Here is a 15,601-nt window from a genome sequence, read left to right as displayed (position 1 = left end):
TGCAATCTGAGAAGAACATATGTATATATTTTATAATTATATTTGTATTCCGATTTTTCGCAGTACAATATTAAAATACTGTATGAGTAATTTCTCTTTTAAATGTTTAGCTTTTTTCTTTTTAATGCCGGAACAAAAAAACGGAACAGAACGGACCTAACCATCCCCGGAAGATATTTAACAGCGAGCAAACCGGAAACGGTCCCACCGTGTTATTGTTCCCCTGGTGCTCTCTTTATACACGCATTGGTGTTCGCAGCAGGGAAAGCTCTATTTATTCGGTTTTAATGAATTTCTCAATTTGTTAACAGTCGTAATGCATTATTTCATCAATAATCTCAGATGTAACAGTTAAAAACAATGTGTGAGCTCGTCTTTAAACCATTGAAAATGCACTGGTACTTCTTAGATAGTCTGTAGTTTATCCAATTTAAATGTAACATGTTTATGAAACTGGAAAGCCTCAAACTGGTTAATTTAATGTATTAGTAGTGATGCATTTTGGTTTTTGTGGAGGCGTAAAAACGTAAAACAGCTTCCAGTAAACATGGCCTCAGACCGGCGGAGGGACAGCCGGAGCTGGGACTGGGACAGCCCGCAGTGCAGAGCCCAGCTGGACGAGGTCTTTTTCCGCCGGCATGACTACATCCAGGCCGGCAGCACGGAGCACAGAGAGTTCTGGGCTTTCTTTGACCGTTTCCAGAGGTTTAAAACAAGGAAGGAAATGTCTGGGCCAGGAGCCAAAGAGGACAGGAGTAAGCCTGGCTCTGGAAAGGTAGACCTCGGACTCCCTAAAGAGTATGATGCCCGGTACAGGATTAATGTGTCTGTGTGCACCCTGGATGTGGAGGAGCGCATGGGGAAGTCAGAGCACCGAGGCAGCCAGAGATCCTCAGGACCAGGCAGTCAGGAGATCTCAGACTGCCGCCTGGCTCTGCTGCACTTCCTGGACTTCAGTCAGAGACAGAGTTTTGGAAAGCTGGCCAAGCTCCGCCGGGAGCAGAAGAACCTTCCCATCTTCCAGTACCGGGACCGGATCGTGGAGCTGGTGCGAAAGAGCCCTGTGTTGGTGGTGGCAGGGGACACAGGCTGTGGGAAATCCACCCAAGTCCCTCAGTATCTTCTTGCAGCTGGCTTCAACCACATTGCCTGCACTCAGCCTCGGCGGATTGCCTGTATATCCCTCGCCAAGAGGGTCAGCTTTGAAAGTCTCAATCAGTACGGCTCTAAGGTTTGTCATCACAAGTACCTTCAGCTGAAGCACCAGCTAGAACAAAGACTAGTCAAGCATGTTCAAAACACAGTATTACTTGTCTATGCACATGTATCGAACACTCAACAGTAACACACAGTTTAGAATAGAATAGAAGTACTTTACCTAAGATAGATTTAAGATTCAATTCAAGATTCAAAGATGTATTGTCATTTCATATACATAACTACAGTGTAGTTATGCAATGAATGAAAAGCTTAGGTCACAGGTTCCGCAACAGTGCAATTACATAAAACACATACATTTTTATAAGAATAAAATAGTCAGTAAAAATAAAAATAGCGCAAGCTCAGGTGCACTTTTATGGCCTGTGGGATAACTGTCTCTGAATCTGGCGATCTTTGTCCTGATGCCATTCCTCCAAGAGTCTTCACCAGCTCTACACATTGTTGGGAAGGCCAAAGAATCATAACTGTTGTTATTAAAGCAGATTTTGCACATGCAAACTCAAGGCAACTGTCTGCAAAAGAGTGTTTCTTTAATTGGATCCTGTATATAAAAAGCTGACAAAATGCTGTCATGTTCTGCAGGTGGGGTACCAGATCCGCTTCGAGACCACGAAGACCCCGTCCACCAAACTGCTGTTCCTGACAGAGGGGCTGCTGCTCCGGCAGATCCAGCAGGACCGGTCCCTCTCTCAGTACCAGGTGTTGATCGTGGACGAGGTCCATGAGAGACACCTCCACTGCGACTTCCTCCTGGGGGTCCTGCGCTCTCTGCTGGCAGAAACCCCAGAACTGCGTCTCATCCTCATGTCCGCCACCATCAACATCAAACTGTTCTCCGACTACTTCAGCGGCGCTCCTGTGCTGCAGGTACCAGGCCGGCTGTTTCCTATACAGGTGAGCAGAGAACACAGATGTACAAATATAGATTACATTTGTGTCCTAGGCCTTGATGTTTGAACGCATAATTGCACTTGAGACTTATCTGTACTTGAAGTAACTGGTTTGAACTAGGCTTCATTTTAAATGCATCCACAAAGAACCAAAAGTAATGTACTATCAGTACATTTGAGAGCTCTGGACACTTACAAAAACACTTTTTAAAATAGTATAAATATATATACTCTTGCAAATATAAATATGTTACCTTCATATTTGTAATGGCCTGGTGGTTGCTGTCTTATAACAATACAACACTATCCAATGGGTTTATTGGCATGACCACATGTTAAACATAGTATTGCCAAAGCATTCCACACAAGGCCTTATTATAACAATTTCTGCCTGCAATACATATAAGAAACAATTTATTAGGAAATGATGTCCCAAAAGTAATATTTCTACCGTAGTCAGGGTTTGTAAAGTTTTTAGTTATTTTCTTTAACACATAGTTTTTTGTTTTGTTTATGTATCAAGGTGTTATACCAGCCCATTCCCCCTGACGAGCTGCCCTCTCGTTCGGAGAAACTGGATCCCAGACCTTACCTGCGCATCCTGCAGGGCATCGATCAGCGCTACCCCCCCGAGGAGCGCGGCGACCTGCTCATCTTCCTGAGCGGGGTCCAGGAGATCTCCACCGTCCAGGAGGCCTGTCAGGTTCTGGCCACACACACACGCCGCTGGATCGTCCTGCCGCTGCACAGCACGCTCTCTCTGGCCCAGCAGGACAAGGCACGTCACCTTCCTTTGGATTACAGTGGATACAATACGTTTGAATGTGATATGTTAGCTTATCAGTTCTAATTCTTTGTCGTGTAATTCTTCAGGTGTTTGACATTTCTCCTCCTGGGGTGAGAAAGTGCATCATCTCCACCAATATTGCTGAGACGTCCGTTACCATAGATGGAGTTCGCTTCGTTGTAGACTCAGGTATGGCACTGGGAGTACCCTCATAGATTGGGATTCACTTTTTAAATACTTACAAACCTTATTTGGTGCAGCCAAGTTTGTTCAAAATGTCTCTCTCTCTTTTGTATTTGTATTCATGTATTTAAGAAGGGGCTATGCGCATTAATTAACACAAACACTGGAGTCCATCATGTAAATGTGCCAGATTTAGACAGAGGATCATTTCATTTAAGATTAAAATTAAGATATTCTTAATCCCTCTTGTAAAACAACGTATTGCACACAATTAGAAAGGTTTTTTTTTTTTTTTTTTAAACAAGTATAAAATATAAACATCTCAAAATAGAAGATACGAAGGTCGACCGTGAAGATAAAAATCTGTAAATAAATAATCCCAGGCAAAAGCACATGAGCAGACGTAAACACATAGGGACAATTGACGCACAATTAAAAGCCCTTAACCCATTAACACATACAAGTCACAAAGCACATATATAGTCTCTTGGAGGATCCGAAAGATTCGAAAATCTGTCTATGTTTTCTAACTTTGAGGAGTACAAAGAACAAACATATCAATGATTGTTTTGTTGTTCATTCTTTTACAGGGAAGGTTAAGGAAATGAGTTTTGACCCTAAGGCCAAGATGCAGCGTCTGCAGGAGTTCTGGATCAGCAGAGCCAGCTCTGAGCAGAGGAAAGGTCGAGCCGGGCGCACAGGTCCAGGAGTTTGCTACCGCCTGTACGCAGAGTCTGACTACGACGCATTCGCTCCTTATCCTGTGCCTGAAATCCACAGAGTGGCTCTGGACTCGCTCATCCTTCAGGTAACGACATCCTGGAGAAAGCAGGAGAGCACATCCTCTTTTTAATTCCAATTCTAGCTTTATTTATGCTGTTTTGTGTTCCCTTAGATGAAGAGCATGAGTCTTGGAGATCCACTTTCTTTTGTCTTCATTGATCCTCCCCCTGCTGCTAGTATCCAGACTGCAGTTACTTATCTGAAAGAGCAGGGGGCACTGGACAGCCGGTCTGACCTGACCTCTATCGGTACCCTGCTGGCACAACTGCCCGTGGATGTAGTCATAGGTAAGATTGTCCAAACCATGTTGGAGTTTTATTGTTTCTTATATTTTGAAAAGTTTGAAGGTGCTGCACATTCAGTAGCAGCTAGATCAGATCAGATCAGATAAACACTTTATTGATCCCAATTTGGGAAATGTTTGGGAAAGGCATTGTACAATAAAAATTAAAAGACTAGAAATAAACATTCCAAAATGTAAACATCTCAATAGTAATAAAATAGCATTAAAAAAAGTAGAAAATATACATGTTGAAAAGATGAGGTCTATAATTTTCATCCTAGGTATACCTCAACTATGAGAGACAAAATGAGAAAGAAAATCACTGTCTGATTTTTAAAGAATTGATTTGCAAATTATGGTGGAAAATAAGTATTTGGTCAATAACAAAAGTTCATCTCAATACTTTGTTATATACCCTTTGTTGGCAATGACAGAGGTCAAACGTTTTCTGAAAGTCTTCACAAGGTTTTCACACACTGTTGCTGGTATGTTGGCCCATTCCTCCATGCAGATCTCCTCTACAGCAGTGATGTTCTGGGGCTGTCGCTGGGCAACACAGACTTTCAACTCCCTCCAAAGATTTTCTATGGGGTTGAGATCTGGAGACTGGCTAGGCCACTCCAGGACCTTGAAATGCTTCTTACGAAGCCACTCCTTCGTTGCCCGGGCGGTGTGTTTGGGATCATTGTCATGCTGAAAAACCCAGCCACGTTTCATCTTCAATGCCCTTGCTGATGGAAGGAGGTTGTCACTCAAAATCTCACGATACATGGCCCCATTCATTCTTTCCTTTACACGGATCAGTCGTCCTGGTCCCTTTGCAGAAAAACAGCCCCAAAGCATGATGTTTCCACCCCCATGTTTCACAGTAGGTGTTCTTTGGATGCAGCTCAGCATTCTTTCTCCTCCAAACACGTCTAGTTGAGTTTTTACCAAAAAGTTCTATTTTGGTTTCATCTGACCATATGACATTCTCCCAATCCTCTTCTGGATCATCTAAATGCTCTCTAGCAAACTTCAGACGGGCCTGGACATGTACTGGCTTAAGCAGGGGGACACGTCTGGCACTGCAGGATTTGAGTCCCTGGCGGCGTAGTGTGTTACTGATGGTAGCCTTTGTTACTTTGGTCCCAGCTCTCTGCAGGTCATTGACTAGATCCCCCCGTGTGGTTCTGGGATTTTTGCTCACCGTTCTTGTGATCATTTTGACCCCACGGGGTGAGATCTTGCGTGGAGCCCCAGATCGAGGGAGATTATCAGTGGTCTTGTATGTCTTCCGTTTTCCAATAATTGCTCCCACAGTTGATTTCTTCACACCAAGCTGCTTACCTATTGCAGATGCAGTCTTCCCAGCCTGGTGCAGGTCTACAATTGTGTTTCTGGTGTCCTTTGACAGCTCTTTGTTCTTGGCCATAGTGGAGTTTGGAGTGTGACTGTTTGAGGTTGTGGACAGGTGTCTTTTATACTGATAACGAGTTCAAACAGGTGCCATTAATACAGTTAACGAGTGGAGGACAGAGGAGGCTCTTAAAGAAGAAGTTACAGGTCTGTGAGAGCCAGAAATGTGTTTGTTTGTAGGTGACCACATTTTTACCGGGGAATTTACCAATTAATTCATTACAAATCCTACAATGTGATTTCCTGGATTCTTTCCCCCCATTCTGTCTCTCATAGTTGAAGTGTACCTAGGATGAAAATTACAGGCCTCTCATCTTTTTAAGTGGGAGAACTTGCACAACTGGTGGCTGACTACACGTGTGTGTGTGTGTGTGTGTGTGTGTGTGTGTGTGTGTGTGTGTGTGTGTGTGTGTGTGTGTGTGTGTGTGTGTGTGTGTGTGTGTGTGTGTGTGTGTGTGTGTGTGTGTGTGTGTGTGTGTGTGTGTGTGTGTGTGTGTGTGTGTGTGTGTGTGTGTGTGTGTGTGTGTGTGTGTGTGTGTGTGTGTGTGTGTGTGTGTGTGTGTGTGTGTGTGTGTGTGTGTGTGTAGGGAAGATGCTGGTGCTGGGCTCTCTGTTTAACCTGGTGGACCCCGTGTTGACGGTGGCGGCGGCCCTCAGCGTTCAGTCGCCCTTCCTGCGCAGCGCCCAGCACAACCCAGACTGCACCACCGCCCGCCAGCCCCTGCACAGCAACCACGGAGACCCCTTCACCCTGCTCAACACCTTCAACGCCTGGGTGGAGGTCAGTAGTGGAAATATTATGACTCTACCTATTTAATATGTTCGCATTGGATATAAGACGGTCTCCATTATACATACGTTTGTGGTCAAAAGTTTACATACACTTGTAAAGAACATGTATTTCACGAGAGTCTGAAATTGACTTTTCAATCATTTATACAACTCTTGTTTTTCTGTGATAGATTGATTGGAGCACAAACTACTTTGTCACAAAACAAAAATCATGAAGTTTGGTTCTTTTATGAATTTATAATGAGTCTTCTGAAAATGTGATCAAATCTGCTACATGTATGTCAACTTTTGACCACAACTGTCCAACAGGTGAAAGGAGAAAGAGGTGGAGGCTCCAGGAAGTGGTGCAGGAGGAGAGGCATGGAGGAGCAGAGGCTCTATGAGATGGTCAACTTACGGAGACAGTTCAAGGCAGGCTATACGCAGAAGCTCAAACATTTAAAAGACGCTTCTGATGTGTGAAAACAGTTCTACAATATGATCTTCTTCTATGGTTACCAGGAGCTGCTGAGGAGCCACGGCCTGCTGGAGATTCAGAGCAGCGCTCCCTCTGGTGGAGACCGCGTGCAGCGCAGGCAGAGGCTCACTGAGAGGAAGAAGCTGCATCAGATGAAGAGAGACCACGAGCAGCAGGAGAGCGGCCGGCGCAAAGTCCTGAGGCTGGAGGAGGGGCAGGAGGAGTTCAGCTCGGGGTCCGACGCAGAGGGGGCCGGCAGGGGCAAGAAGGACGACCAGGCAGGACAGAACGTGGACATACAGGTAGGCCTGTCAAAGAAAAAGCATGTTTGAACTTATTTAGCCACAATGATGCCAGAATAAACATATACATTCTGTATATAAAATATACCACTATAAGACTTAACGTTGGGCAGACATTGCACTTTTCGTGGACATAATTGAAAAGTCTATTTTATTCTTTGCTGTCATTATTTAATTTATGTTGACATTAGAATATTGAAAAACTCTCATTCTATTTCCAATTTCTGAATATTCTTAAGAATGAAAGTTTAAAAATACTCTTTAAACGGGGCTACTTGCGTTATTATGCTTTAATATAACATTTCCTTGTATCAGTAACATAACAAAGTTTATATATATAATTTATCGCAACTATTTCTGGGAATATATATATATAAATGTCATCACGACATGCCTTCATACAGGTGAAGTCAAAGTACAATTTAATATTTTCTTTAATTGAGTCTCCTTTTTACTGCAATACTTAAAAGTTATAACTTCAACATTTCTTTTTATTGAAGGAAGTGTGTCAGATATTTTGGCTGACTGCAGCCATTTACAGGGAAAGTGTTTTAGTTTGTGGCAGCAATGAACTTGGTAATCAACAAGAATGATATGTTTGTATACTGAGAAAAAGGGCAGCACATATTGCATCACGCTATTTCTCTTCACAGAGACGGGTGTGTCTGTGCGTTTCACTCCCTCCCTGATCTCTCCCTGTGTGCTGCTGTAACAGGAGGTGAAGTTCAAGTTGCGTCACAACGTGTCGGAGCTGCAGGAGGCGGCGAGCGTCAGTCAGGACATGTCCTCCCGTCAGCAAGCTCTCCTCAAGCTGCTGCTCTGCCGCGGCCTCTACCCTCAGCTCGCTCTGCCCGATGAACACAACTCCACCCGCAAGGACTCGGAGCAGGTGGGCTGCACCCCAGCTCAAACATTTTAACAACACGATAGAGGGGAATCACTACTGACTTCCACATTTGGATTTGTTTAGGTGTTCCACACAAGGAATAAGCAGGGAGTGGTGATCCACCCGACCAGTGTGTTCGCCACCGACCCCGAGGTGTTACAAGTGCCTGAGGGGGACGGAGACATGGGTAAACAAATAACTCATTTTAAAGGTCTCCTCTCATGCAAAATGCACTTTTTAATGTCTTGTATACATGAATATGTGTCCCCGGTGTGTCAGGAGACTCACAGTGTGTCAGAAAACAAAACCCTCTCTCTTTTCCTCCGTACCCAAATCTCTAAAAACGGGGGTACAACGGAGCTGATCCAGATGTGCGTCCGATATGACGTAATATCGGAAATGTGGATCCACGGCACTATCAGAAACGTTGCTATCAGAGACAATGCCCGACGTGTTTTGGACGTAATATGGTATAGCAAGCATCGCTAACACTCAGAGCTAAGCTGTACTGGAGAGAGTATGTGTGAAGAAGCAGGAAATACAAAGGTATTGTGAGCTCAGAAATAAACAAATAATCCATGATGTGGTTTGGCATTTAATCACATCAGCATTTAGCTGTGTCTCGCAGGATTCTGAGCAGGCACAAGCTCCCCCTCCTCTTTTTTTCAAGCTGAGGACCCCGAACCTGCAGTTCTCTAACAGGGCTGAAATAGAGGGATATGAGGGATGTCTAAAATGCATGATCTGTTTGGTATTTTGAGAAAAACACATCATAGACATGTTTTTTATATATTTGTATATATCTGAGAACCATAATATATGCCTAAAAATAGCAAGATAAGAGATTGAAAGTACATAAAGAGAAACAAAGAAAACAATCATGATAAAAGTGTCTTTCTGGAACTGACTTTTAAATCTAGAAAAGATGGCATCTGTTATTTGTGATAATGTTCCTCAAAGCTCCGCCTGTTCCCCCAAAGAACGTGTTGTTGCCCTCATCTTGTCCTCGTGTCTCTTCTTTTCTCTCTTTTTGTTGTGCATGTCTCTCACCATGTCTCACGTGTCTCCTCCCTTAAGGGCCTGAGCGGAGGGACAGCAGCAGACACCAGCTGCTAGCCTTCGTCACTCTGTTGGAGACCAACAAGCCGTATTTGTCCAACTGTGTGCGGGTACCAGCGCTGCAGGTGAGTACCACCTGTGGGAGGCCCCTGAGAAAACCTCTCTGGATTAGTTTAAACCGTTGTTTTGTTAATAAAGCTACCAGAGTCATGGTTGACCTATAAACCCATTTATTACATGGCTTAGTTGAATACTCGATTCTGATTGGTCAATTCTGACATTTCAGAGATGAATATGACGGTAGTACAGATCGCTGTTAAGCACTATAATGACCGTTGCTAAGGAGGATCAAGAGAGAGAAAGGAAAAGAGGTTAAAAGACGGAGCGCTGGGCGTCAGATAAATCACCAGACACAGGCGGACAGGAAGTGAACACACAGGATCACAGTGTGGGCTCTGCAGTGTTTAAGGACGTTTCAGTGGGAGAAAGACTGCGAACACACAGAAAACATCCATCAGAGTGGTCTTCATTTTAAATGAAGTTGTTGTCGGAGTTCCAGCCATTGGTGCGTGGTGGAACAGGGTTTTATGTTCTTAGCGGAAACAATACGATCATATTCAAGTAAAACAAAAAACATTTCCATCAATGTTGGGAGTCAAGTGATGAGTTAGTTTAGGACGTGGCCGTGTAATCAGCAGGATGATGTGCATCGGGAAAAGAACACGGTTCAGAATGATCAAGAACCCTCCTCTTCGCGTCGGGCTCCATGATGATCCAGTTTACGGGTGGACGTGATTCCTAAATCCTAACTTAGTTGTAGAATTGGAAAATATTGAAATAGTGGTTCCTCTTAGAAATAGTTTTCCCATGAAACGGGTACTTTACACAGATACATGCAATTAAGGCATACTTTTTGTATGAAATTAGTTGTAAAAACATTTGACACAAATTCACATATTTCTATATTATGAAAAGTCCCACCTGTTTATTGTGGCCAACATTTGTATTCTACCCAGCTGGGGTCCCTTTACCCATCATGCATCACTGGTACCTCTGTGTGTGTGCACGTGCTCCCAGGCTCTGCTGCTGGTGGCCAACAGTGTGGACAGTAACGCTGACTGCACGCGGCTGGTGGTGGACGGCTGGCTGGAGCTGGAGCTGAGGGAGGCGGGGGAGGCCCTGAAGGTGCTGTCCACCGCCCTCACCCTCCGGGGGGAGTGGGAGCGCCTCCTGCTGGCCCAGCTGGCGCAGAGCACCATGGGGCCAGAGCAGGGGGTCTCCCGCAAAGTCCTGGAGAAGCTGAGCGAGGGCCTGGTCCGCTTCCTGCTCTACACTGAGGTAGGATGCTCCCAACACATTAAGTATCTCAAACACATACTCTTGATGCAAATTATAATTTATTGTTTTGTTTATTTTTACTTTCCAGATGGTCAAACAGGGGGTCCGCGGGGTCTTAAAAAGTATTACAAGTTGATAAAGAAATTTAGAGAAAATGAAGGCTATTAAAAAGTATTAAAGGGCATTTTCCAAGGTATTACATTTTGTAGCTTGTTTTCAATAAGCATATAAATTGTCCAAAGAGGTTGTGTTCTACAGTCTGCCTGAATGTAATCACTGCGTAGGTGTGTAGTGAGATTCTGTGGAGTTTATTTATGGCATCCCGTTGGATTTGACGTCATCTGAGCAGGACATCGCACGCTCACGGCTTGATAGCGCACGGAGGCCCGTTTACGCCGGTTGCTAAACAACATCGTTATGGGGAAATGCAAGTCTGCGTCCAAATGGTTGGAAGATAAGGAGGAAGGACAATCAATACTGTATATAGTCAATGTGAGGTCAAGTGTGTCGCCAAGGTAACCGGTTAAAACTCAAAGTGGCGATGAGGTCTTAAAATGTATGGAAAGGGTCTTAAAAAAGGTCTTAAAAGGTTTTCAATATTACTTCAGGATTCCTGCATGTTCCTGTTGAATCATATTTTCCAATTTCCACTCTAAAAATACCCTTCTTCTTAAAATAGTATCAGTTGAACATTTCTATAATATCACCTCTATAATTGTATAACATTTTAAAGGTCCCCTATTATACTATTTTTCAACAATATATTATAGGTCTCAGATATATACAAAACATGTCTCTGAAGTGTTTGGCTCCAAATACCAAACAGATCAGACATTGTAGCATCGCACAAACCAGTGTTTCTCAAAGTGTGGGGTGCGCCGCACTGGTGGGGCGCAGAGATGTGATAGGTGGGTCGCGAATGGACGCGACGAACGGGAGATTATTTTATTTTTTTATATACATTTTTGTGCGGCCGGAGACTCGCAGCGGCCGGTGGACTTTCACAGCGCCGGAGCCTCGCAGCGGCGGGTGTTTGCGGCGGCGGGTGCGGTACTGGCGCAGCAACGCTGTGACAGACCACTGCCCACCTACGCCAGATTCAGCGGGAAAAGTCCCGAATCTCCAGATGGCCAATCCGAGCCTGCTCACACACACACACACACAACTGAAACCAAAATCATTTACAGACACATGTTGGTTGTGATCATATTCTAAAGATGTTTGGATTATTGAAAAGTATACAGCTCCCTTTCATAGAGTGCTCATAGATTTGCTTGAAAAGCCCCCCCTGTTCCTCAAAGTGGGGAATGACTGAAAAGTTTGAGAACCACTCCCATAAACCCCTCTGTTTCAGCCCTGTTTCAAAAGTGCTGATTCTCTGTCTGTAGCTTTAAAGGCTAATGAGCTGCTGAGCACCACTTCAATAACAAGATGGTTCATCTCAAAGGCTTATTGCTAAAACACTTCCGCCCCCCCCCCCCCCCCCAGATCACGTACAGCCTGCGGCGCCTCACAGCCTTCCAGACCCAGAACCTGTACGTGGGCCCCCGGCCTCAGGAGCCGGCCCCAGAGGGGAACCCTCTGTTCCCAGGGGTGGAGGCCAAGCCGGACCCCATCAAAGGAGGCCTGCGCGTCACCAGCTTCTTCACCTACAACTGCCTCACTGTGAGTCTGAAAGAGTGGCCGTCGATGACCAGCATTCTGTTAGCGTCACAAATGGATGAAAATAACTGCTGGTAAAACCATCCCATGTTGGTTAAATATATGTATGTTCATTTATCAGACATTTGAAAAGGTCACTTTAGGTGAACTTTACCGGGAACCAAATGTTTTCACCTTTTTATTAGATTTTTTAAAACGTTATTTATTATGAATTTGTTTGTTTTTTCACGTTGTACTACAATTCGTGTTTGAGTTTTTGATGAAGTAACATACATAACATTTAATGTAGTATGCATTTGAATGGGATACTATACTATGCCTTCTTATGGCATTTTAACAACTGTATTCTTTTATTTATGGTATGCTTTACTTTTCGGAAATTCTTTTCCTTAAATATTTTATGATAAACCACACTAGGAGTTTTTTTGATGGAATACTATTCTATTAGAATTTTTTAATTTTGATCACATATTATACTTTTATATATATTCAATTTAGTTTTCATTGAGTCAGGCACATTGAGTTTACATTTATCCAGTCATTATCTTTCCCTTCCTGCCTGGAACAGGACGTGCTATTGTTCACTCTCGCTAATGCGCCATCCCAGACCTCATCATCTATTGCTTGGACTAGTTCCTCTTCCCAATCTTGTTTGATTTGACCAAGAGATGTTTCTGTGAGACGGGAGACGGAATTGTACATTCTTGAAACCATACCTTGTTCGGTTGTTAGAGTCCAGAATTGAGTCAATTATTGAATCCGGAGGGATATTGGGGAAGGAAGGGTTGTTTAGTTTAACCCAGTTACGGACCTGGAAGTAGCGAAATAGATGAGAGCCTGGGAGGCAACATGTGTCAGAGAGTTGGCTAAAGCTACCGAAAACATTGTTAATGTAAAGGTCCCTTACTCTGATAAGACCTAATCTCTGCCACGTAGAGAAGGCCCCATCAATGTGAGGGGGGAGAAAGAGATGGTTGTTGCGAATGGGACTATGAATAGAGGATCCATGAAGTCCATTTCTACATTGGGAACATATTCTTAGGGTGGAAACAACAATCGGGTTACTTGAATATTGAGTCGGCCGGCTGGGTAATGTAGATGTAAGCAAAGCCAAAAGTGAGGTATTGGGACAGGATTTGGCTTCAAGCTCACCAACTCAATGTTGGTTCCTTAGTCCATAAAAGACTGGCAGACATTGAAAGAGGTACAGGAAGCGAGGGAGCATGTTCATTTTGATACAGGATACCCTCCCAGCGATAGTTAAAGGTTAATTATTCCACCTTTCCAAATTAAATTTGAGCTTTTCAATTAGTGGTGGGACGTTGTTTTTGTAAAGGTCTGAGAGTTTTCCACTTATATTCACGCCTAAGTACTTTGAATTACTCCTAGACATCTTGAGGGTGATGAGTCTATCGGGATCTGAAGGGTCATTTACAGGGAAGCACTCGCTCTTGGGAAAGTTTAGCTTGTACCCTGAGAAGGTTCCGAATCGAGTTAACGGATCTATTATCTGAGGAATGGTAGATATAGGGTTGGAAATGAACAATAGTAAATCGTCAGCGTATAACGAGATTATGTGTTCTGAACCATATCTGGTCATTCCTTGTGTAAAGCTGACAGATTGAAGCGCGATTGATAGGGGTTCGATCGCCATGGCGAATAGTAACAGGCTTAGAGGGCAACCCTGGCGAGTACCTCTACCTAGTGTCAAATATTGAGAAGCCATCCCGTTAGTACTCACTGAAGCCTTGGGTGAAGAAAAGTATAACAATGCTATCCAGGACACACATTTGGATCCGAGGCTGAACCTCTTAAGGACCTCAAATAGAAAGCCCCCACTCCACCACATTTTATACTTTTACATTGACTTTTAATTGCACACTACTCTAATATTTTATTACTTTTTTTTAATAAAATGTAGAAAACTAACTATACTATGACATTCTTTATAGGGACATTTTTCAAGATTGTAACTAAATCTTGTTAAACTCCTCTTCCATGAAATACACTGCTCACCACTCCTTTACAGAACTCAGATGTACGTGTCTTTGAGCCGTGTGTTTCTGTGATGTGATTTTCAGGACTCGAAGGACCTGTACAGCGAGTGTTTACGCACCTTCTGGAGCTGTCCTAACTGTGACCTCTACATGCCTCTCACTCCGCTGGAGCGCATGCAGCACGAGGCCTCCTGCAGGCCGGCAGGGGAACAGCAGCAGTCAGAGGAAGGTCAGCGACTGCCTGTGTTCATATTTATGTTTGTGTATCTGTAGATGACTTCAATACATGCATTACCTGTCTTGTTAGGACATGAATCATTTGAGCCTAACTGAGGGTTTTGTTTTCAGAGCCAGAAGGGGCAAAGGCAGTCTCCTCCTCTTCCTCCTCCATGTCCAGTCTCACCAGAGTGTATCACTGTGACGTCTGCGATGAAGATCTGACCCTCACCTCCACTGAGATCCTCAAACATAAAAGGCAGCACATGTATTCTACCAAGTAGCAGCTTCCTAAGGACAACAACTAATCACAACGGGTCTGTTCTGTCAAGGACATACTTGAGTTTATAGAATGAAGTCGTTATGTTTGTGTCACTATTTTTCTTCCCTTTTTTACTCGAGGAATTTCATTAAACTGCTGTTCCTTCCCTTGAACAGCCTCTGTGTGTGTGTTCTGTAGCCCTACCAGATATCATCTAGACTGCACACAATGACTGAAATGTAAAATAACAGTTATAGGGTTGATGCTTCTGCAAATTCCTTAGATAACTTCCAAGGGCCCTATTATGCAAATGCCCAGGTACAGATTTGTATCTTGTTCCTCTTCTGGGACATGTCTCCATGCTTTAATGTTCAAAAAGGTATTTATTGTTCTCATACTGCCTGTGCTGCAGCACCTCTTTTCACCCTCTGTCTGAAACCAGAGCCCAGTCTGCTCTGATAGGTTAGCTCTGTTTTGATTGGTCAACCGCTAAAAGATGTCCCATCCCTGGCTTAGCCTATTACGTCAAATGTGTTGGAGCGTTAGCCAATACAAGTGTTACGTAATGATGTCACTAAGTTAAACAAAGGAGTCCAATGGAGGAGTTTCAGGCAGGGGGGGGGGGGGAAACCCCCTATGGAGGGAACACAGGCCTTTGAGACCATTATGCACACACACCTATATAACACTACAGGAAATGTAAAACCCCCAAACAATAATAAGGATACTTGTGTTAACATAACTTCCCTCCGATGTGTCTGAGAAGTCCCCGAGTTAAGGACACGTGATGAGAGAGAGAGAAGTAGACAGTGATTTTAAAATATAGACTGAGGGTTTAATAATGATACAAACCCACGATATGTAACACCTCAAAGCAGCACATTGGCACAAAGTCAGAAGTAAGACAGCACGGAAGATAAAAACCTGTCTCAAAAAAATAAAGAATCAGAATAAATATCTCAATAAATAAATAAACAGGTAATATCTCATTAATTACTTTGAAACTAATAAATACGTACATTTGAAAATATGCACATTGGCAGAAATCAATAACCCAAAAAAGTAAAATAGTACTTAACACAGAG

At 43.6% G+C, this 15,601-nt stretch overlaps 1 protein-coding gene across 1 annotated transcript; it reads left to right on the top strand.

Annotated features, from left to right (window-relative positions):
* The first annotated feature begins 217 nt into the window (after positions 1-217).
* Positions 218-14,689, top strand: dhx34 (DEAH (Asp-Glu-Ala-His) box polypeptide 34). Its single transcript, XM_034098094.1, has 16 exons — positions 218-1,231; positions 1,804-2,115; positions 2,635-2,889; positions 2,985-3,087; positions 3,672-3,889; positions 3,977-4,151; positions 6,133-6,326; positions 6,647-6,748; positions 6,839-7,096; positions 7,812-7,985; positions 8,067-8,169; positions 9,060-9,166; positions 10,119-10,379; positions 11,868-12,044; positions 14,123-14,267; positions 14,387-14,689. Exons 1-16 carry the CDS (start codon positions 548-550, stop codon positions 14,536-14,538), a joined length of 3,420 nt encoding a protein of 1,139 aa, XP_033953985.1. The 5' UTR covers positions 218-547; the 3' UTR covers positions 14,539-14,689.
* Positions 14,690-15,601: the final 912 nt, after the last annotated feature.

The sequence above is a fragment of the Pseudochaenichthys georgianus genome, chromosome 13, assembly GCF_902827115.2.
Source record: "Pseudochaenichthys georgianus chromosome 13, fPseGeo1.2, whole genome shotgun sequence".
Lineage (NCBI taxonomy): Eukaryota > Metazoa > Chordata > Actinopteri > Perciformes > Channichthyidae > Pseudochaenichthys > Pseudochaenichthys georgianus.
This window is presented reverse-complemented; position numbering and strand designations above follow the sequence as displayed.

Coding starts and splice junctions, on each gene's coding strand:
- dhx34 (XM_034098094.1), top strand. CDS start 548: ATGGCCTCAGACCGGCGGAGGGACAGCCGGAGCTGGGACTGGGACAGC. Junction 2,890..2,984: donor CTCTGGCCCAGCAGGACAAG/GCACGTCACCTT, acceptor GTAATTCTTCAG/GTGTTTGACATTTCTCCTCC. Junction 14,268..14,386: donor ACAGCAGCAGTCAGAGGAAG/GTCAGCGACTGC, acceptor TTTTGTTTTCAG/AGCCAGAAGGGGCAAAGGCA.